Source organism: Mytilus californianus, unplaced genomic scaffold (genome assembly GCF_021869535.1).
Source record: "Mytilus californianus isolate M0D057914Y unplaced genomic scaffold, xbMytCali1.0.p SCAF_7, whole genome shotgun sequence".
Taxonomy (NCBI): Eukaryota; Metazoa; Mollusca; class Bivalvia; order Mytilida; family Mytilidae; genus Mytilus; species Mytilus californianus.
This window is the reverse complement of record NW_026262723.1, coordinates 105,309,977-105,334,204: the sequence shown is the minus strand read 5'-3', so window position 1 is coordinate 105,334,204 and position 24,228 is coordinate 105,309,977. Positions and strand designations below refer to the sequence as shown.

Genomic DNA, 24,228 nt, shown 5'->3' with positions numbered 1-24,228 from the left:
ATTGTATTTAGCAAAACATGTTCATCAAAAATCATTATCAATATTGTTCTTGCGGAACGAAGAGATAGGAGATAGCATTGCAGTATTGTATTTGAAGATTTGCGTTCATCAATTGGTGATTTGATAGTCGAAAATAGAGTTTATTGGCGACGCTTTAACGGAGTCAAAACCGGAGCGAACTTCAAATAAAAATTGATATCCGATATTCTTCAAATACAAAACTATTATCTCCATAATCATCGACCATCCTAATGCAACTGAAAAAATGCCGATGAATGATACATTTTGAAATCAGTCACACGACGCCTGTCGGTGTTATATAGCCATTTCCCCCATGCCAGTTTTCCCCCCAGGGGGAGGGAAAACTGGTATGATTTTATTCCCCCCCCCCCCCCCCCCCCCCCCGGGGGAAATTTTGGATTATTGCCATTCGTCCCCCGCGGAAAATTGACAATACGTATAAATATAGCCACTTTTCATGCCCGTATTTCCCCCATAATATATAACCATCAAAATTGCACTGCCGGTTATTGCATATATTTTCCGTATATTCTTTAGATATGATTGATCTCTGGGGTGCTAAAATGATCCGTTTTTTTCTTGGGTTGCATAGAAGAAATGTTTGCTACAAATTGTGTTCGTTTTGTCGACACGCGTCTCTCTTGAAAAATCTTGGGTCAGGGAGTGGATGTAGGGCACCTATTTACATAATAGTTATTGAAAACTGGTCATTGTCGTGATATATGGACTGCCCACATGACAGTGGTATTGACTAAGACAGCGATAATGATCGAGCCGTAGCAGTCCATGTATCACGATAATGACCAGTTCTTCAATAACTATTATGTTCATTTCATTGAGGAACCAGGTTTTTAAAAATTTTCATAAATTCAAATTGTTCAAAGCAAACGCGAGTTATTGTACGATTTCTATAGGAAAGAGTGAAGACTAGTCATAGTAATAACTATAAGTCACTGCCATTCATTTAAGTACAATTTTTCAGTATGTGAATACAAAATAAAGTTTTTTTATAATTTTATAATTAACGAAATCACTCTAAACAGAGAAACCGAGCCCAAATGGTCATTAACATGTAAAAGTCCGTTAACGTCCGGTTTTCTGGTCCGTCTTTTTCTGTCAAAGACCGATGGAATTTATTACTGAAGAATAAAGAATGTCATGTGGCCCCTTGTTATCTAGTAAGAAAAGCTAATTCTTAACCGATATGAAATAAATTTTGTTACAAGAGTGCCGTTTGCATTCGAAAAAAAATACCCATTCATAAACATATATTCCTATTTACTGTAGATAATAAAATGCTATTGTAAAAATTGGAGATTAAAACTTTCACCACAGGAATAAATTTATTCAATATGAAGATATTTTGACACATTGGTACATTGTTTAATAAAATTGCATATTAAATAGGGAACTGAGAAACAACTTTTTTGATATTTTGGAAATAAAATGTTCTTTTAAACATTTATCTGATGAAGAAAAGATGATTTTTATACTCAATCCATCAACACCGTCACAAGTAAATAGATTGGGGTCCTACATCAGTGGCGGATCCAGAGGGGGGCGTAGAGGGCGTACGCCCCCCCCCCCCCCCTTTGCTTGAACTTTTTTTTTTTTTTTTTGTAAAATGATTAATCAGACTAGACTTCGTGAACTTTGCCATTTCCTGGTCGTGTATTTAATTTTTATGCGACAATTCTTTACTTATAAAGATATTTTTCGCTCGTATTTACTGTAATATATTATTGATTATGTCAGTCATATGTTTCGCTACGGTGGAGTTGATCTGTACTTTTGAAACGTCACTCAGTCATTTTGAAATTCAAATTATAGTAACACATTGCTTAGGCGGAGGATGACAAGCATGACGCCTTCAAAGCGACAAAGGATTGAGCAAGAACGTATTGACTTCTATTTCATATTTCCACTCAACAGAAAGTAATACTCTATTATACTCTCATGAAAAAAAAAGTTCCACGGCAATATTATTTACCTACGAAAATATGTTTAACCTCACACGCACCAGCCAATTAATAACATTGCTGAAAAATGATCCCCAGTCAGTAAGCTCTAGATATATTTAAAGTCTAAGGTACGGACCATTTGATTTGATAGGGCAGTCTGAGATATTTTAGAGAAAAAATTCTTACCCTGATTTTTGCCTTAAACAAAAATTCTATCCGTATCTGTAACATGTGTAATGAAAACAATTATCGTGTCCCCTTTTTTGCTATAAGAAATAAAAATCCAACAGAATTATTCAGCATTAAATGAACATGGTGAATAAAAAACGGGCGTATTTTTTTTTTGGGGGGGGGGGGGGGGGGGTTGCATGTAAATCCCATATCTTGATTTGGAACCCCTCACTTCCCTTGTTGAGTGAAACATTTCAACCAAACATTTGGATAAAAATTGCTTGTTTGTCTTTTTTCGTGTCGGTCGTATTATAAACTTCATTGAATAGCCGTATATCATGTTTATAACAAGTAATCTGTGAGGTTATGCTAACTAACCATACAACAAACGAGAATTTTCCATGTCCATTTTTAACTGACAAATCCCACATCAAATATACCATGTATACTAGTACATAGCTTTAGATCCATTCAATCATTTTATAATAGACAACTAATGGAGAGAATGCGGCATCAAAAATGTCCAACCCAAGCTTACCGGCACTTTAACTATAAAATATACATACCCCACGTTAGAAACCGTCACTAAAAATGTGCATTTTACACATATTTTATGTTTTGTAGCCAAAAAAAAGGTCCAAAAAATTTTCCATACACGCCCCCCCTTTCCAAAATCCTGGATCCGCCCCTGTACATTAGAACTGAGGACAGGGGACACTGGACTTTTTACTGTTATTATATGATCGTGTATATATGTGTGATTTTCAGTTATATTGTATACTTATTTTGAATTTGTCACAAACTTATTGTTTAAAGTTTATGTGGCAATAAACATCTGAATTGAATTGAATTGAATATATTCTTGTATAATTTACAAAGGCGATACCTTTTGTCACTTTTTTCCCTACTATATATTAATTGTTCAACGAAAATACTTGCAATTTATAGTAAAAAAAAATACATGAGAATTTTGACCCCTCTGTAGATATGAAACTCGTACATCTATATATAGAATACACGTTATTTAAATTCCGTCAGAGTGAATAAATATAGCACCGGTAATACATTACACCATTACACAACACATTTATTACTGAGCACATATACTTCCGATTTGTTTGGTAAGATCTATGTACAATATTCTAACACTATATGAGGTAGGTTAGCTGCATGGTCATATCATATCAGGATTCCATACTTTTCGTTATTTCGATTTCGAATATATTTTGTAAATATTAACTGTATCAAATTTAAAAGAATACATACTACATAGCGTTACGTATGTTTTATACACTATATGAGATCGTAGTTTCGATTTGATCTAATACTTCAAAAGTATCACGGTAGGTATAGTGTCCGGCTAGAATCGTGGTTTTTCGAGTGAATCTGTCCATTTTTTTCGAGTGTAGATCGGGCTTTTTCGAGTGATAAAACTTGGGATCTGGTCAATTAACTGCTAAATTGTAATTATAATAGTTTTTTACTTGACTACCCATCTTATTTTGAATACTATACATGTTTTGAGTAACAAAGAAGCACAACTTCCTTGTATTTAACCATTAAATTCAATGTTTGTTATTGTCCAGGCTTTTTCGAGAGGAACTGTGAAACCGTCCGGGTTTTTAAACAAATGGTCCGGGTTTTTTAACGAAAAATTTAATAAGAAAAAAGGTATTCTTGACTTTAAAAAATGACTTTATTAGTTTATAAATGTGATTTAATGAATGAAAATATCATATATTCTCAATAAATCACAAAAACATATTACCACGTTGATCAAAATTAACCGTTTTCAATTTAATGCAAATTTTCTGTTCGGAAAACGTTCTACCACAACATTCCAGTATTAAATTAGAAATTATTGGATCCTTTATAAAAAGGTCTTTAGAACATAGTGCAGGGGACTCATAATCTTTTCAACTTCATTTTATGGTATTTTTGTTGTCACAGTTTATTAGCTCACCTGGCCCGAAGGGCCAAGTGAGCTTTTCTCATCACTTGGCGTCCGTCGTCGTCGTCGTCGTCCGTCGTCGTTAGCTTTTTACAAAAATCTTCTCCTCTAAAACCACTGGGCCAAATTTAACCAAACTTGGCCACAATCATCATTAGGGTATCTAGTTTAAAAAATGTGTCCGATGACCCCGCCAACCAACCAAGATGGCCGCCATGGCTAAAAATAGAGCATAGTGGTAAAATGTAGATTTTGGCTTATATCTCTGAAAACAAAGCATTTAGAGTAAATCTGACATAGGGTAAAACTGATTATCAGGTCAAGATCTATCTACCCTGAAATTTTCAGACAAATATGACAACCTGTTGTAGGGTTGCTGCCCCTGAATTGGTAATTTTAAGGAAATTTTGCAGTTTTTGGTTATTATCTTGAATATTATTATAGATAGATATAAACTGTAAACAGCAATAACGTTCAGCAAAGTAAAATCTACAAATAAGTTGTCATGACCAAATTTGTCAGTCGACCCCTTTAGGAGTTATTGCCCTTAATAGTCAATTTTTAACAATTTTTTGTAATCTTTTACAAAAATCTTCTTCTCTGAAACTACTGAGACAAATTTAACCATACTTGGCCATAATCATTATTAGGGTATCTAGTTTAAAAAATTTGTCCGATGACCCCGCCTTCCAACCATCATGGCCGACTTGGTTAAAAATAGAACATAGGGGTAAAATGCAGTTTTTGGTTTATATCTCTGAAAAAGAATTTAGAGCAAATCTGACATGTGGCAAAAATGTTCATCAGATTTAGATTTATCTGCCCTGAATTTTCAGACGAATCCGACAACCTGTTGTTGGGTTGCTGCCCCTGAGTTAGTAATTTACAAAAATTTTTGCAGTTTTTTGTTATTACCTTAGATATCATTATAATATCTAATATCTAATACTATTAATTATGATTTTAACCTTATTTTACACGATTTCCAAAGCATCAGTAATACAGGTGAGCAACACAGGCTTTTGAGAGCCTCTAGTTATATTTTTCGTGGTGAACCTCGGAGTTTTTATACGGTACGATTATGGTATACCGTTGTCCGTCCGTCGTCAGCATGTCGGACAATAACTCAAAAACGCTGTAACTAATCTACATGAAACTTCGGTGAATTGTTTATATCTATTGAGGTATCCTCTCTTTCGAATTTTAAAAATTTTAGATTTTACGTTTCCGAGTTATTGGATTTTATTAAACAAACTAGAGGCTCTAAAGAGACTGTGTCACACACCTTGGTCTATGTGCTGCAGTGCAAATTAAACAAAGGACACTCTTCTACATTAAAGACAAGAATACAATTCATGACAAAATTCTCTGTTTTGGTGATGGTGACTTGTTTGTAGATCTTACTTTACTGAACATTCTTGCTGTTTACAGTTATCTCTATGTATCATGAGCTTGGTGTATAAGTTTCAGAGGAAAATATTTTTGTAAAAAATGTTTGCGTTGTACATGATCCTCTGTCTTTAACATTAAAATACAGTTATTAAGCTGCTCAGATTGTGATCTGTTCAATGGCAATTAAAACTCTAGACGTATATATCCGAGCATCACGGGACGACACAATGTAAAAGTTAACGGACAACGACGGACGCCAAGTGATGAGAAAAGCTCACTTGACCCTTTGGGGCGAGGTGAACTAAAAAGGGGTGATTTTACTGTTTTCGGACAATATTTTTAAAGTGCTTTGAGGGGTTTTCATGAAACTTTGGTGACTGCTTTATATAGATTATGGTTACCTCCCTTTTAGTTTTTTTTGACATTGAGAAATTATTTAAAGGCTTCATAACGAGTGAGAATGGATATCGCTTGATATCATCTCGAGTTATTTAATTTCAATATAATAATAAACGAAGCGAGTTTATTATTACTATTCGAATTAAATAACGAGAGGAAATTACTTACTTACTTACTTGAATTAAATAACAAGAGTTGATATGAAGCGATACCCCATTCTCACAAGTTGTTAACCGTATTTGTCTTATGGTCAACACTCTCATTGTGTCAAACTAAAAATTTCGCAAATCGTTGGTACAATATTTTGCACATGAAATGTACATCGTCGTAACCTTTGATGGTCATCAATGACTTAACGAATAGCCAATAGAAATGGCGTAATATCGTCTTATCATGCTGGATAAGCTATTCAAATTTTACGCAAATTTTCGTATCACACTCCGTGCAGTGTGATATGAGAAATGTTTATTCGTGCAAGAAATACAAAATGTATATAATAAGCCACAACCATAAGAGAAAAAACTTTATTCTTTGAAAACGCAACGGGCGCAGCTGTTTATTTAAAAACAGAGTAAGAAACCTACAGGACAGCAGAGAAGAATCAGAAAAATGCATTGTTTTTGTTAGATGTATTTCTATTTGTATCAATCTGATGAGTTAAGCCTTTTTCAACTGATTTTTATAGTTCGTACTTATGTTGTACTGTTACACCACTGTCCCAGGTTAGGGGTAGGATTGGGATCCCGCTAACATGTTTAACCCCGCCACATTCTGTATGTATGTTTCTGTCCCAAGTCAGGGGCCTATAATTCAGTGGTTGTCGTTTGTTGATGTGTTACACATTTATTTTTTCGCTTATTTTTTGTTCATAAATTAGGCCGTTAGTTTCTTGTTTGAATTGTTTTACATTGTCATTTCGGGGCCTTTTATAGCTGACTATGCGGTATGGGCTTTGATCATTGTTGAAGGCCGTACAGTGACCTAGAGTTGTTAATTTTTCTGTCATTTGGTCTCTTGTGGAGAGTTGTCTCATTGGCAATCATACCAAATCTTCGTTTTTATATGTAATAAAAAATATTCTATTACAAGAGGTCTGCCCCCTGACCCCACAAAAAAACTTCATTAATAACAACAAAAACCATTTACACACTTAATCCGACCAGTATTTATTCCCATTGACAATAAAATCTGAATTAAATTTCATATATAGTTAACAATGAAATGAATAATTCGTCAGCTTAATTCACTATTTATACGTACGTCTCAATCCAAATTGTCTATGCTTACATTATATTGTTGACATCATGAATACATACTGTACATGTAATTTATAAGATGTGACAAACAACAATATATACAAATGACTGATATTTTTTTATAAAGTGTAAGTGTTAGTACACCTTTATCAAACTGATGAATGCATTGGTTTCGTGCCTTAAAAAGTACATACTTTGAGCCCTTTTTATTGTTTTTAAACGTAAATACATTGACACATAACATTCTAAGCTATAGGAAATTTGTATAATCACTCGATAAAACACGGACGCACTCGAAAAAGCCCGGACTGCTCTCGAAAAAACCAGAACACATAGAAATTAATTTAGTGTCAAAATGTCGATTTCAATGCAACAACAAGATTTTTTGTAAAGTGTCTGTATATCTAAGGATATATGGATTCCATGTATGCATTTCCATCGACATTTGCATTGGTATGTGTATAAAAATGGCTTTATTCTGTTTTTTGGAATAAAAGCATTGTAAGGCTAAATTCAACTTTTTTAACGAAAAATAATGTCGGATTGATAATATCTTTTTATCTCAAATACTAACACACCTCGTATATCCTTGTATATTAAACTCAAGCTTCTATATCACGTCTTGTCAGAAATGAAGTCTGTTTGTTTACATTTTTGATCATATTGAAAAAAAGTGGTCACACTCGAAAAAGCCTGATCAAATCACTCGAAAAACCACGATCCTAGCCGGACACTATACCTACCGTGAGTATGTTTTAAATTATTCGGTCTGTAATTGTATACATTATTTTATTTGTTTAACTTTTACAGCTGATCCATATGATCCCATATGGAGACTTATACTCTGAGTAAAATACCATCCTGTAAGCCAATAATTATTCCAATAAAAGTTAAAGACTGTTGTTCCGACCAGACCAGTATTGATGCTGACACCAAGAGTCTAAAGGATACATTCAAACAACTTGGATTTGCCGAACCTGAAGTTTTTAATCAGGACAGCGACAGAGATACAATATTAACACAATTGTTAAAAATAAGTTAGCATACATTGTTTCTAGACAAAATTACTAAAATAAAAATGAATTTACTTTCCATTACAAGACAAACCGTGATGTAACAATTTTAACAACAGCAATGAACACACACACACAGCAAGGGAGAAATAGTAAACAATAAAGCGTGACCCATGATTTACATGAGATTCTCATGAGATTCAAAACCAGAGAAGGAAAGGTGTGTTATTCCGTAGATGACCTGTTTTTTTGTTGTTGAAATGAACTTGTGGGTAATGAATCTGTACATGTAACACAAAGTTTGTCCTTGAAGTATCCATATTTGAATGTACATGTATTATGAATATTCGTTTTCAATGAAATCATTAACATGATTTGTTTATTAGTTGTCATTGGCCTCGAAACAGCTTTCAGTAACTGCGCGTAATCATATTTCGATGTTTTGTGTCTATTGGTTTTATGTTAGTTGTCTCTGTGCCCTCGTATCGATCTTTTGAGATGAGCCAATAGCAACTGATATTTACAATTTGTTCTAATGTTGTGTTGTTACACCACTGTTGCAGGTTAAGGGAGGATTGAGCGCTCACAAACATACTCAACCCCGCAACATTCCTTATGTGCCTGACACCTACTGTCCGAACTAGTCAGGTTGTCGACGGTTTGTATCTTTCATATTTGTTTTTAGTACATTGCTTTGTTATAAATTAGGCTGTTCCCGTTTGAATTGTTTTACATTTTTATGTCGTTGCCTTTTTATAGTCGACTATACGATATGGGTTTTTTTTTTATCGTTGAAGGCCGTACGGTGTCCTAAAATTGCTTTCTCCCACTTCATTTTAACTCTGGTGGATAGTTGTCACATTGGCAATCATATCACATCTCCTTATTTTTATACGACCGCAAAAAAATTTTGCGATCGTATATTGGTATGACGTTGGCGTCGTCGTCGTCGTAGTCGTCCGGCGTCGTCGTCGTCGTCCGAAGACACATTGGTTTTCGCACTCTAACTTTAGTTTAAGTGAACGGATCTCCATGAAATTTTACCATAAGGTTCAATACCACAAAAGGAAGGTGGGGATTGATTTTGGGGGATATGGTACCAACAGTTAAGGAATTAGGGGCCAAAAATAAGTATTTTTGTAACTTCCAGACATAACTTGTGTGTTAGTGAATGGATCTCTCTGACATTGTACAACAGTGTTCCATATCACAAAGAGAATGCTGGGATTGATTTTGGGGGTAATTGCCTCAAAATTTTAGGAATTAGGGGCCAAAAAAGGGGCAAAAAACAAGCATTTTTCTAGTTTCCTGACAATAACTTGTGTGTAAGTGTATGGATCTTTCTGAAATTATACTACAAGGTTCCATATCACAAAGAGAAAGCTGGAATTGAGTTTGGGGGTAACTGCCCAAAACATTTAGGAATAAGGGGCCAAAAAGGGGCCAAAAATAAGCATTTTTCGAGTTTCCAGACAATAACTTGTGTTCAAGTGTATGGATCTCTCTGAAATTGTACTGCAAGGTACCATACCACAAAGGGAAGGCTGGGATTGATTTTGGGGGTAATTGCCTCAAAATTTTAGGAATTAGGGGCCAAAAAGGGGCAAAAACAAGTATTTTTCTAGTTTCAGGACAATAACTTGTGTGTAAGAGTATGGATCTTTATGAAATTGTACTACAAGGTTCCATATCACAAAGGGAAAGCTGGGTTTGAGTTTGGGGGTAATTGCCCTAAACGTTTAGGAATTTGGGGTCAAAAAGGGGCCAAAAATAAGCATTTTTCGAGTTTCCAAGCAATAACTTGTGTTCAAGTGTATGGATCTCTCTGAAATTGTACTGTCAGGTACCATACCACAAAGGGAAGGCTGGGATTGATTTTGGGGGTAATTGCCTTAAAATTTTAGGAATTAGGGGCCAAAAAGGGGCAAAAAACAAGCATTTTTCTAGTTTCAGGACAATAACTTGTGTGTAAGTGTATGGATCTTTATGAAATTGTACTACAAGGTTCCATATCACAAAGGAAAAGCTGGGTTTGAGTTTGGGGGTAATTGCCCTAAACGTTTAGGAATTAGGGGTCAAAAAGGGGCCAAAAAACAAGCATTTTTCTAGTTTCCAGACAATAACTTGTGTTCAAGTGTATGGATCTCTCTGAAATTGTACTGCAAGGTACCATACCACAAATGGAAGGCTGGGATTGAGTTTGGGGGTGATGAATCATAAGGGGGTTCAAAAAATTGGGGGGTGGCATTTTTTTTTCCTTTTTTTTCTTTAAAATTTTCCATTTTAAATTGGTTATTTCTGATTTATATATAAAAGCAAATAATAATGATATGGTTTGAATAGGTAAATTAAAAATTTCTAAGTTCTTAGACCACATTCATTCTGTGTCAGAAACCTATGCTGTGTCAAATATTTAATCACAATCCAAATTCAGTGCTGTATCAAGCTTGAATGTTGTGTCCATACTTGCCCCAACTGTTCAGGGTTCGACCTCTGCGGTCGTATCAAGCTGCGCCCAGCGGAGCATTTTATTATATACACCATGACAACTTGATATACTGGGAAAAATACACATGATACAATGTTAAATATTGATGTTTTTTTTTTCAGGTGAAAAATCAGAATTTACAGTAGATAGAGATTTTTTATTATGCGTCATAATCAGTTACTGCCATCATATGAATGGCTGTTTTCAGGACGTCAATAGTGTTGATATTTCTGTTGATGAAGTAATCCATATCTTTAATACAGAAAACTGTATAGGATTAAGAGAAAAACCCAAGATATTTATTCTACAGGCAAGTAATTTCTTTTTAAAGGGAGAGAAAGTAATGTTTTTGATGTTGTTCATTTCAAAATAAATGTTCATTTTTCGTCATTTGCTTCAAACCTATTGGAAATAATACATCTGATATGCATATTATTTTGTTACTGTTTAATTTTTTATTGAGTACCATACACATGTATCTAAGAATTTTGAAAGACGTGTATATACATAATTATACAACTTCTTGAATAATAAGAAATGACTACATATTAGCTCAGTGAGGTTTGAGACGAGGTCGTTGATGTCAAACCTCTCTGAAAAAACTAAATAACGAATGGTTAAAGTATTTAGATAAATTGAATGGAGAAATTGTTGGTACGGATTTTAATACTGAGAGAAAAAGTCAAATTTGATTATATCGGAGAAAAAAGGATAAATTGGATAAAATTATGTTTATCTGACAAACCAAACAGCAACAGGTACAACATGTAAATATTAAATCTGATAAAACATTTAAATAATCAAACATGGGTTAATATGCTCGTGATTCAACATTGCAGGTTCGTAAACACTTAAGAATATTAACAGCACATTTCAAAATGATGTCAATGCTGTAGAATGCTGGTGTAATCAGAATCCACATGAAACATTATTTCAAAGGGCAAAATCAAGAAAGTACATAACCATCGTGATTTCGTTTTAAGAGAAGTTTTGAAAATAGTCATTCAATAAGTGAAATACAATGCATCGAAATGCTTTGACATAATGCCTAATTTTACTTGTATTTGCTACTAACACAAACAGCATTAAACAGAAATTCTATGGAGTTTTCTACAACCCAAATACTCAAAACTCAAGTTCCTAAAAAATACTTTCTTTTGTAGACGGATGATTCAAGTATTTCCACAAAAAGTCCCTGGAAATTTTCAATAGAGAAAGAAGAAGAAACAAGACTGCCAACTCAGGCCGACAGTTTGATTTATCATTGTTGTATCCCGGGTAAGTTTAAGTAGAGATAAGACTGCCAACTCAGGCCGACATTTTGATTTATCATTGTAGTATCCCGGGTAAGTTTAAGTAGAGATAAGACTGCCAACTCAGGCCGACAGTTTGATTTATCATTGTAGTATCCCGGGTAAGTTTAAGTAGAGATAAGACTGCCAACTCAGGCCGACAGTTTGATTTATCATTGTAGTATCCCGGGTAAGTTTAAGTAGAGATAAGACTGCCAACTCAGGCCGACAGTTTGATTTATCATTGTAGTATCCCGGGTAAGTTTAAGTAGAGATAAGACTGCCAACTCAGGCCGACAGTTTGATTTATCATTGTAGTGTCCCGGGTAAGTTTAAGTAAAGATAAGACTGCCAACTCAGGCCGACAGTTTGATTTATCATTGTAGTATCCCGGGTAAGTTTAAGTAAAGATAAGACTGCCAACTCAGGCCGACAGTTTGATTTATCATTGTAGTATCCCGGGTAAGTTTAAGTAGAGATAAGGCTGCCAACTCAGGCCGACAGTTTGATTTATCATTGTTGTATCCCGGGTAAGTTTAAGTAGAGATAAGGCTGTCAACTCAGGCCGACAGTTTGATTTATCATTGTTGTATACCGGGTAAGTTAAAATAAATTTAAGATTGCCAACTCAGGCCGACAGTTTGATTTATCATTGTAGTATCCCGGTTAAGTTAAAGTAAAGATAAGACTGCCAACTCAGGACGACAGTTTGATTTATCATTGTAGTATCCCGGGTAAGTTTAAGTAGAGATAAGGCTGCCAACTCAGGCCGACAGTTTGATTTATCATTGTAGTGTCCCGGGTAAGTTTAAGTAAAGATAAGACTGCCAACTCAGGCCGACAGTTTGATTTATCATTGTAGTATCCCGGGTAAGTTTAAGTAAAGATAAGACTGCCAACTCAGGCCGACAGTTTGATTTATCATTGTAGTATCCCGGGTAAGTTTAAGTAGAGATAAGGCTGCCAACTCAGGCCGACAGTTTGATTTATCATTGTTGTATCCCGGGTAAGTTTAAGTAGAGATAAGGCTGTCAACTCAGGCCGACAGTTTGATTTATCATTGTTGTATACCGGGTAAGTTAAAATAAATTTAAGATTGCCAACTCAGGCCGACAGTTTGATTTATCATTGTAGTATCCCGGTTAAGTTAAAGTAAAGATAAGACTGCCAACTCAGGACGACAGTTTGATTTATCATTGTAGTATCCCGGGTAAGTTTAAGTAGAGATAAGGCTGCCAACTCAGGCCGACAGTTTGATTTATTTTTGTAGTGTCCCGGGTATGTTAAAGTAGAGATAAGACTGCCAACTCAGTCCGACAGTTTGATTTATCATTGTTGTATCCCGGGTAAGTTAAAGTAAGATAAGACTGCCAAATCTGGCCGACAGTTTGATTTATCATTGTAGTATCCCGGGTAAGTTAAAGTAAAGATAAGACCGCCAAATCTGGCCGACAGTTTGATTTATCATTGTAGTATCCCAGGTAAGTTAAAGTAGAGATAACGTAAACATTGATCTAAATGGATCGGATGTGTCGACAGTGGATGCCATGTGGTTTGTAAGCTTAACAAGTAGAGATTACGTAAACATCGATTTAAATGATTCGGATGGATCGTTAGTGGATACCATTTGGTTTGTAAGCTTAAGTAAAGATTACGTATGCATCGATCTAAATGGATCAGATGGATCGACAGTGGATGCCATTTGGATTGTAAGCTGAAGTAGAGATAACGTAAACATCGATCTACATGGATCAGATGGATCGACAGTGGATGGCATTTGGTTTGTATGCTTTATGCTTAAGTAGAAATTACGTAAAAATCGATCTAAATGGATCGGATGGATAGACAGTGCATGCCATTTGGTTTGTAAGCTTGAGTAGAGATTATGTAAAATAAAACATCGATCTAATGGATCGGATGGATCGACAGTGGATGTCATTTGGTTTGTAAGCTTTGAGTAGAAATTACGAATGGATCGGATTGATCGACAGTGGATGCCATTTGGTTTGTAAGCTTTGAGTAGAAATTACGTAAACATCGATCTAAATGGATCGGATTGATCGACAGCGGATGCCATTTGGTTTGTAAGCTTAAGTAGAGATAAGGTAAACATCGATCAAAACGGACCGGATGTATCGACAGTGGATGCTATTTGGTTTGTATAAAGCTGAAGTAGAGTTAACGTAAACATCGATCTTCGTGGATCAGATGGATCGACAGTGGATGGCATTTGGTTTGTAGGCTTTTGGCTTAAGTAGAGACTACGTAAAATCGATATAAATGGATCGAATGGATCGACAGTGGATGGCATTTGGTTTGTAAGCTGAAGTAGAGATAACGTAAACATCGATCTACAAGGATCAGATGGATCGAGTCGACAGTGGATGGCATTTGGTTTGAAGGCTTTCGGCTTAAGTAGAGATTACGTAAAAATCGATATAAATAGATCGGATGTATCGACAGTGGATTGCATTTGGTTTGTAAGCTGAAGTAGAGATAACGTAAACATCGATCTACATGTATCAAATGGGTCGACAGTGGATGGTATTTGATCTGTAGGCTTTATGCTTAAGTAGAGATTACGTAAAAATCGATCTACATGGTTCGGATGAATCGGGTTTTAAAACCTTGTAATTGATTTTGGGATTGTACGACTGGCATCCGGGCGAGCGGGTGAGCGTTTTCAGCTATTCCCGTGCAATACATTTTTAAAAAACCGTTCACCAAATCTTTTTTTTTTTAAATTTTGATGTTAATGATGACAAAATAAGCTTATTTGCAGTTCCGGAGTTATGGTCCTTGATTGATTGATAAATTCCCTTTTTTGTGCAATAGCTTTGAACCATTCAACCAATGCTTTTTTAAACTTTATTTTAGTATGTTGGTTGTTTTTCAATTTTTACAATTTCTACGTCAAGTTTGATATTTTGCCATTCGAAAGTGATTGGATGATTGGAACGAAATTGGCACTTTTTGTAAATTCCCTGCAATAACCTGAATACCCTTGATCAAATCCTTTTAAACAATTTATATGTTGATTCAATTCAGGTCAGACAGGGTTTTCACTTTTGCTTGTCAGGAGTAATGGCCCTTGATTACAGACAATGACATTTATAAATGAGAGAGAAAAAAAAACCGGTTTACTGTCTTTTTGACCGCCTCTTGTTGTTATTATAAGTCGTATTGCTTTAACACCTAGTAGCATGACATCACACAATGTCTTTGTATCTCCAAGGCACAACATAGAAATAACTTGATTTAACAACCGAAAAATTGAAACAACATGAAATTTTATAAACATTCATCATATTTATGCATGATCCATTGACCACTAATGACTCTTTTAGCAGTGTATGTAAATAGTTAACAACATTGGTCAAAATATGTTCATCGGGATTTAAGATAGATTTTGAGAATGAGTCAATCTGGATAAAATTAGGATGATATATTTTTTTTTAATATTATCAATTAATTTATTTGTTATATTATTACTGGTTTGTCATGCACAAAATATGGTCAATGTAAATCAGCTATCACAAAAAATAATTAAAAAGAATACAATTGATAGAAACGGATCTGTCAGTCAGGAGGACACTGCAAGAGCTTTGTAGAATCTACTTGGATCAAATTCATACATGTGTAATAGTTATATTTTGGAATTTCCAGTGGACAAAATAGGAAATATAATTGCTTTGCAAATCTAATACTTTAGTCAGTTTCTTTTATATTTTTATGCCCCCGCCGTAGCGGAGGGGGCATTAAGTTTTACCCTTGTCCGTCTGTACGTCCGTCCGTCCGTTCGTCCCAAAGTTGGTTTCCGTTCTCTAACTTTATTTTGCCTCTACCAAATATTATGAAACTTATACACAATGCTGATTACCACAAAACACAGATCAAGTTCGAATTTTGGTTGCGTCACTTTAACCGTTCTAGAGTTATGCCCCTTTATAAATGGAAAAATTGCTGAATTTTTAGTTTCCGTTCTCTAACTTTAGTTTGCCTCAACTAAATGTTATGAAACTGACACACAATGCTTATTACCACATAACACAGATCAAGTTTGAATTTTGGTGGTGTCACTTTAACCGTTCTAGAGTTATGACCCTTTACCAATGGAAAAATTGCTAATTTTTTCGTTTCCGTTCTCTAACTTAAGTTTGCCTCAACCAAATGTTATGAAACTTATACACAATACTTATTACCACAAAACTCAGATCAAGTACAAATTTGGGTAGCGTCAAGTTTACCATTCTTCAGTTATGTCCCTTTTATATGATATGCAAGCGTGAACATCATCTGTGTCCCATGGACACATTCCCTATTTATTTTTATCTACATTAACGAGGGGCCCGGTGGCCAAGTATTCTAAGTAGTTTAACTACTGGTCCACTAGCCTGTCAACACTGAGGTTGTGAGTTCGAACCCTGCACGTGGCAGGTGTGTTCGACTACAATGATAATTGACTAGGGTTGTTGGTTTTCCTACCGAAGTCGGTGGTTCTTTCCGGGCACTCCGGCTTCCTCCACCAATAAAAACTGACCGTCACGAAAAAGCCAATAGTGCTGAAAGTAGCGTAAAGCACCAATTAATCAATCAATCTACATTAACGTTAAGATAATATTCTAAAAATATAAATATATTAAAGCCTTCATTTATCTATATTTTCAAGAATATTGTGTAAAAAAGTTTATATAGATAACAATTTTATAAAAGAACTAAAGTATCAAGATTTGCAAAGCTGTTATTTTTTCTAATTTTGAATTGGACACTTGCAGATAAAAATCTTGACTTGATTTAAAATCTTGAGAATCAACATATAAAAGGTTAATGACAGAATTTTCTTTTGCGTAAACTTACACTGTCGACAGGGTATGAGAAACACAAGAGGTGTCAATTTATATATGATATTTAATATTATTTCGATACACGTCGGAATCTATTTGTATTTTTCTAGAAACGCAATTAATTCAAAATTAATAATTGATAGCAGATTTAATGAAAACGATCAAATCCATCTTATGTGAATAAAGATCATCTCATATACATTGTTAATTCTTATGTTTATATGCCTATTTTAGGTTCTATTGAAAAATTAGATTGGTCAAAGTTGGTCAAAGAGGAGGACAAATGGAACACTAATAAAGGGTCAAAGTTTATTCAGACATTCTGTAACGAGATTGAAAAGCAACGAGATGTTGATATTCATCAATTAACATTAAAAATTAATGCCGCAATGAAGGAATATGTAGATGAGGTTAATAGCCGGGAACTTGAAAATAAAGACTTTGAGCTGAATAGAAATCTAGAACTTCCGATCTGCACATCACAGTTACTACGACAATTTATATTTTGCCAAAGACAGAAGGAAACAGAAGTTTAATTCTAGTGAAAAAATTCTATAGATAAAACGTTTCATGTATAGTTGGAATTATTTCTCAGCAAATTTTCAACTTGATATAAGAAGAAATCAAACTTTCATTTCCATTTTCTTATTTTATACATAATTCTGTCCAATTATGATCTGTTCAAACCGATTCATGTAGACACTATCATGTTTAAATGTATCATTTCAAACAGGTTAATAAAGTTTGGATAAAATCTTTTTTAATGTTGGACATTTTGTACTATTTGTAACTGAATAAACCACTTTGTATTTTGCTATATATCTACCTTATTAGAATAACACATTATTATCGTTTGGCTAGATTTCAATTTCGAGTTAAAATTTAAAAAAAATATGTAAGGGGACATATCAAGTATAAGTCGGAGAACAACAGACGACACGATATTCAAAAGATTGATTGATTGATTTATGATATTATTGTTGTTTATTTTACGTCCAGTGTTAAATATTTCATGCATGCTCAGGACGAGAATAATTAACTTTAATAAATATAGGTAGGTTCTGCATTGTAGGGTTCAACCGGGATGAAGTGCGGGAAATTTCGACTGTCAGATGATAATTACAGGGTATATTGGATCAAGTCATACATTTTACCCAGAAACAGACTACATACGGACACCTCGGAAAGTTGTTGCTAGGGTTCTTTAACGTACAGAAAGCGTGACGCGCCTTCTTCAAGATGCATCGGATTTAACCTCCTTATTTCGACCGGACATGGATTCGTTATTATACACCCCACAAACCAATTGAACGGGAGAGACTAGTGATGGCCATATTTTTTATACCCCAGTCAACCCTTTGGATCATAATCAAAAGAAATATACAAAACAGAAAATCAAACAGTATATCAAACTACACCGAAAAGTGAGAAATTAGAATCCTACCAAAGACCCGGATGAACGGAAAAACGTTTGCCATGAGTCAAGAAGGAGTTACTGCCCCATATGTACAATTAAAAGTAAAAGATCAGATGACTATTCTGATATCTAAGAAAATGAAAAAAAGTTTACTTTTGTTAAAAAAATCTTATTAAGAAAATAACACTTGATGAAGTTGGTACGTTTTAAATAAGAATTATACACGTTTCGCCTACGAAGTTGACGATCAGTGTGAAAATCAAAAATTCAAAAAAGTTATGCCTAATATACCAAATTATTAGCCTGATAGCTTTGATCAGTTTTTAAAAAAATAATGCAAATGTTTCTTTAAATTAATTAGACTTCATGTTTTAACCATTCGATTTATATTATCTGTTGCTACCAATTGTGTCCATCGTTTTTACCCCCAAAAAAATCAACCAAGACTAGTCTATTGTGTATGCGCAAAGAAAGCGCATCGGAATTATGATAAAGATGTACTATAATGTTTTCCCCCTACTTTCCACATAGCTGCAGATTATCGCGTCTTATTTGTGCATTTTTCAGATTCAACTTTTTCATCTATTTCAAAGGACAGAGAATTTACCTTTTCCTTTGCGTTTATTTTAAGTACTTTTTATTTTTGGCCATGACGTTGTCAGTTTGTTTTCGATCTATGAGTTTGACTGTCCCTCTGGTATCTTTCGTCCCTCTTTTACTTTAAGCTAAACTTTTCTTTAACCACTTTAAGTTCAATATCTGATTTCTGGTCGACAAAATATATGTCGAGTTTGGTGGGTTGACATTTCAAAAGACAGTCGATAATCTAAGTGTATTAAATGGACAAACCTACTAACCAACTTATTTATGTACTCGCATAAATCTGAATTCATACAGAACATTTAGATGACAAAAAGAAACAACAACCTCTTGCAAAGTTCTTAAATTCTTTTTCAAATATATTGATGATATCCTGTCACTTAATAACCTACATTTTAGTGAATGATTGTATCTCATATATCCCAGTGAACTTCATTGAGATGAAGGATTGTAAAAATAAATAGAAGGTCTGGTCCATAAATTGATCTTTCATTTGATATTGAAAAAAATCCCATAAAAAAAATCAGGCTTATAATTCTGTATACAAGACGTGCATTTCGTCTATAAAAGACTCATTATGACGCTTGAATTAAAAATCAGTTTAAAGGCAAAATATAGTAAGGTATTGTCTAGCAACAGATATACTTTTAAAAAACTAGAATCTAAAAAAAAACCGTGATGGTTTTAACTTTTCAATTGTCAACTTCCGATTTCCCAGCAATAGCATACCTTCTGCCTCATTGTATATTGTTAAATATTTCAATGCATACATTATGCTCGTGCATCTTCAAACTATATTATTAACAGGGTTTGTGCTCCCGACACAAAAACTGTTCCAACAGAGTTAGGAGGAAAACAAAACTATATAATTTTTACAGTCGCCATCAAGAATTGGTTGACAGATGCGATGTTTATGTGTCTCAACTCACTAGTGACATATTTTCGCTGTCTTAAATCTTTAGATACTTTGTGAGTGATACATGCAAGCAACAGACGCGTACCTTATCGAAGTACCCAGTCTCGCTCCTTTTTGATTTTACGAGATTTGAATGTCGATAAATTACGGTTGCCTATCATCAACGATCGGCGTTGCTCGGAGATTATTTGTTGCATGTTCTCAGGTTGAAACTTTTGTCAATTGTCCATTGTTAATTCAAAGATTTTGACAAGACATTACTTAATTATTATGCACAAAAGTATAACAAAAATAACACACTCCAAGGCAAATTCAAAAAGGGGAATTCCATAAAAACGGACAAAACCAAACGTTATCAACCAACAAAACTAGTGGAAAACAACTGTTATATTCCTGATTTGGTACAGGCATTTTCCAAAGGAAATAGTGGGTTAAATCTGGTTTTATAGCTATCTAAAACTCCCACTTGTATAACAATTGTTTTATTGACAAAATTGGGTGAGCAAACTAAACAGACATAATATGTTAATGTGACCAGCAGCCAACACTGTGTAAACATACATCACAGAATTTGATTTTCTTTGACAAACCCTGGCTAGTTAATTTTTTGCTCAGACACCGAGTAGCAGCTGCAAACTTTTGAAAATCGTATGAGTTAAGAAATTTATACTCGATACGTGGGTGAAGTTGGTATATTGCTGCTCAAGTAAGGAAACTTTATAATTTCAAAATTGAAATGCCTAGTATGTCATAGATTCTGGTACGGAGATGACCGCTGTTGTCAAATTCGAGGTAAATGCATAGAAATGAGGCAGAGGAAGCTGTATCAGTGGTTTCTTTAATCTCTAGTTCGGGAGGATATATTATCCTGCTGAACTGACTTTAAATAAAGCTAATACTAACAATGAACACTGCCCTTTTCTGGATCTTGATATCTATATCTTTAACGGGAAGCTTAATACCAAAATTTACGATAAATAAACAGTAGTATACCGGTGTTAAAAAGTCATAAATCGATTGAGAGAAAACAAATCCGGGTTACAAACTATAACCGAGGGAAACACATCAACTATAAGATGAAACAAATGAACAACAGGAACACTGAAGTGTAACAAAAACAAAAGCCAACATACATAAAAACGAACTATTTGATAACAACTGCCATTTTCCTGACTTGGTACAGGACATTTTAAGAAAAAATGGTGGGTTGAACCTGGTTTAATGCCTAGCCAAACCTCCCGCTTTATGACAATGTTAAAAATATCGCTAAAATGACAATACTAAGATGGTGACGTTCCCTTAACGCCATCTTATGGTGTTTATGTATCTCAATTTTTTCGATTCGCTGGTGTATGTAACAACGTATTTGATTTTAACGAAAGAAATCTCTGTTTTACTGAAAAATTATGACACCAGGATTTTCGATATCACAAACTAGTCAAAACATTTACTAAATTTTATCATCGGTACAAGGACATCATTCGTAAATATAAATCAACATGCAGACATCTTATACGTTCAGGTATTTCACATCCAATCTTTTATGGTAATATTCTATACAAAGCACAAAAATGTCGTCATTCACTTCATAAGCTAACCAAACCTTTAAACAGACTTATTCAGAAGGGATATAGTTACGATACTGTTGTCAGGTCATTAAAGATGGCATATTTTGGAATTAAAATTGATTCACTCAAAGGGTCTTTGCATCGGAAATAAACACATTTATTCTAAAAACCAGTTGTTGGCATAATACGGGTTATGTTCTTCTCATATATTTTATGATGTTATTATACTTAACCCCTAACGGGAGGGATTGTGCTTGATTTTCATATGATGAAGACATAATCTTTTAATCAGTTTAATTGAGGTCTGGAGCTGGCATGTCAGTAACTGCTTGTAGTCCTTTGTTAATTTATGTATCATTGTCAATTCGCTTAGTTTCTTCTTTGGTACCTATTCTGACATCGGACTCGGACTTCTTTTAAACTGAGTTTTCGGGCCGCATTTTTGCGCCTGGCCCAATTCAGGAGTCCCTGGCCTTTATTAGTCTTGTATGTTTTTTTAATTTTAGTTCATTTATATGTTTCGTTGTTTAGTGTGACGTCCATTTTGATTGAACTAGTGAACATTTTTGTTTAGGGGCCAGCTGAAGCCCACTTCCGGGTGCGGGATTTTCTCGCTGTTTTGAAGACCCATTGATGGCCTTGGGCTGTTTTCTGCTCTTTGGTCGGGTTGTTGTCTCTTTGACACATTCCCCATTTCCATTCTCAATTTTATTAATGTGACCCAATCAGAAAAGTTTGGATTGTTAGTGAAAAGAAAATCATCAATATACCTGTAAGTGAAATTAAATGATCTAGCTTCTTTGATCTGAAAGTACTCCGACTCATATGACAATAAGAAAAGGTGCACAGTTGATTCCCATAGGAATGCCGACAACCTGCTGGAAAATTCTACCTCCAAATTCAACAAATATGTTGTCAATGAGAAAGTCCAGCATACTGATCACTTGTTCTTCTGTGAAGCATGTTTTATTTTCGGGCTCATTCTTTTAAACAAAATATGCCAAGTTATATCCCAAAACAATAAATTTGTAACGTATGGTAACATTGTTGTGGAGGAAAGCATTATGGATTATGGACGTGTTTTTAACTTTTCATGTGGTATGGTGGTGTAAAGGGTGGAAAAATCAAACATCGATAAGTGGCGAAAACTTGAACTACAGGCGCTACATTTCAAATGACATTTAAGAAGTAAGTGCTAAAACCTTATAATTTACTCATTTCAAATCTTTTATTTCGTCTTTCTAGAAACTTGAAATTTAATTATAACAAGGAACACTGTGAGGTAAGTAGAAATGGTATTTGTATCTATGATATTTTAGCCTTCATCTATAATTTTAAAAAGTTACATTCCTGGTTTAAAAGTTATATACCGCACAAATTTCAATTTGAATAAAACATTTACACATAAGATGTAGACTCTGATAGAAAATTAAGCAAACAAATTTGCAACAAATCGATATTTCGGTCATTTGAGACTTCATTTTATTTAAACTTCGATCTATATCGAAAATAAGCTTTAGACGAAAAACAATTTTCAGTGTTTCATTTAGCTTATACATATAATTTGAAAAGCAAAAAATATCTTCAATTATAAGTAAGTCAAAATCTACGAGTTTTCAAGGTATGAAACTTTATTTGTTACTAAACTTTAAAAGGTCAATATTGTTTACCAAAATGAACCATAAACTTAATTTGCCTCATTGTAATTTTCAGACAAAAACAGCAATAAGAAAACGTTTTCTCTGGTTTTGTCAAATTTGTGTCAAATCATTTAATTGATATACATCGGACAGGATTTGGCGAGGTTTCACCTTTTGAAGAGTGTTTTGTATTGTTTGTTTGTTTGTTTGTTTGTTTGTCTGTCTGTTTGTTTGTTTTAAGGTTGTTTTTTTTATGATTTGGTACTTTAGACGCTCTTCAACAAATAAAAAATCAAAAGCTCAAACACATCAACAAGAATGGAAAACAACTGTAATATCCCTGTCTTGGTACAGGCATTTCCTTACGGTGTACTGCAGCAGGTCTGACATGAACTGACTTTCAGAAAAAAATCACATGTAGAACTGAATAGGCTGTGTGGTCTTTTATGGAAAAATAACATTGAATTTAGGCCTGCGGAACAGATTATGTAAGTACCTTCAAACTGTAAATATTATACTTACCTACTTTTTATCCAATTTCATATGCTGTAAAATAAATTTCTTGATCTTTAAGTGCTAATTTTTTGTCTTTATTGAAATGTTTTACATTTCTATCTTTTATCTGTTTATATGTGTTGCTTGTTGTCGACCTTTGTGGCGGTACATATGGTAAATGTGATGAAAAATGATAGCTTCCTGTTTGATTAAGAAATACACAGATTTAGCTACCTTTTACATTCTAGTTTTATGTAATTTGTTATCTCACAATGATTACTAAAATATAAAGTTTCAATGTTTTTTTGCTTGAAATAAAGGGAGAACATTTGCTACGTTCGGTTTATAAATTGTCACTACCGGTTTCATATGACACGTTGCTTTACGTTATACCAAAAATAAATAGTTTCCCTTTCCACTGTCTAATTAATGTGTTGCCCTTCCTTTTTTTCAAAAATAAATTTTCACCCATTTCGGGTATTATTTTCCGGTTGCTCTGGTAATGCCATGACGTCATACATTATATTTATAATTATTCTTTTCGAAACGCTTTTTTGCACTCTAAAAACAGATTATTTAGGATGAAATATTTAGTAGCGAGAATATTTAATGCAATCTGATTAAAATACAGATCGTGTGTCGACGCTTTGCGTACAAGGCTCTGAAAACGCTCCATTATACATTTAATGACCGGTTTTAATTAATAACTTCCAATGATTTAACTTGATTTCATTGATAATGTCATTTGATTAGATTCATGATAACTGTGTCTACAAATAATGAAGAAAAAACATAAAATTATAA

At 34.1% G+C, this 24,228-nt stretch overlaps 1 protein-coding gene across 3 annotated transcripts; it reads left to right on the top strand.

Moving 5' to 3' along the window:
* Positions 1–3,213: 3,213 nt before the first annotated feature.
* Positions 3,214–17,602, top strand: LOC127709341 (caspase-2-like). Of its 3 annotated transcripts, none has more exons than XM_052214813.1 (5): positions 3,214–3,274; positions 7,962–8,188; positions 10,775–10,962; positions 11,816–11,930; positions 17,023–17,602. In XM_052214813.1, the coding sequence occupies exons 2-5, from the start codon at positions 7,981–7,983 to the stop codon at positions 17,322–17,324; spliced, it is 813 nt and encodes a 270-aa protein (XP_052070773.1). In that variant the 5' UTR covers positions 3,214–3,274; positions 7,962–7,980; the 3' UTR covers positions 17,325–17,602. The 3 variants fall into 3 exon arrangements, with proteins under 3 accessions (XP_052070773.1, XP_052070772.1, XP_052070774.1); XM_052214812.1 differs by having other exon boundaries at positions 3,214–3,310; XM_052214814.1 differs by lacking the exons at positions 3,214–3,274; positions 7,962–8,188 and adding an exon at positions 3,281–3,310.
* Positions 17,603–24,228: the final 6,626 nt, after the last annotated feature.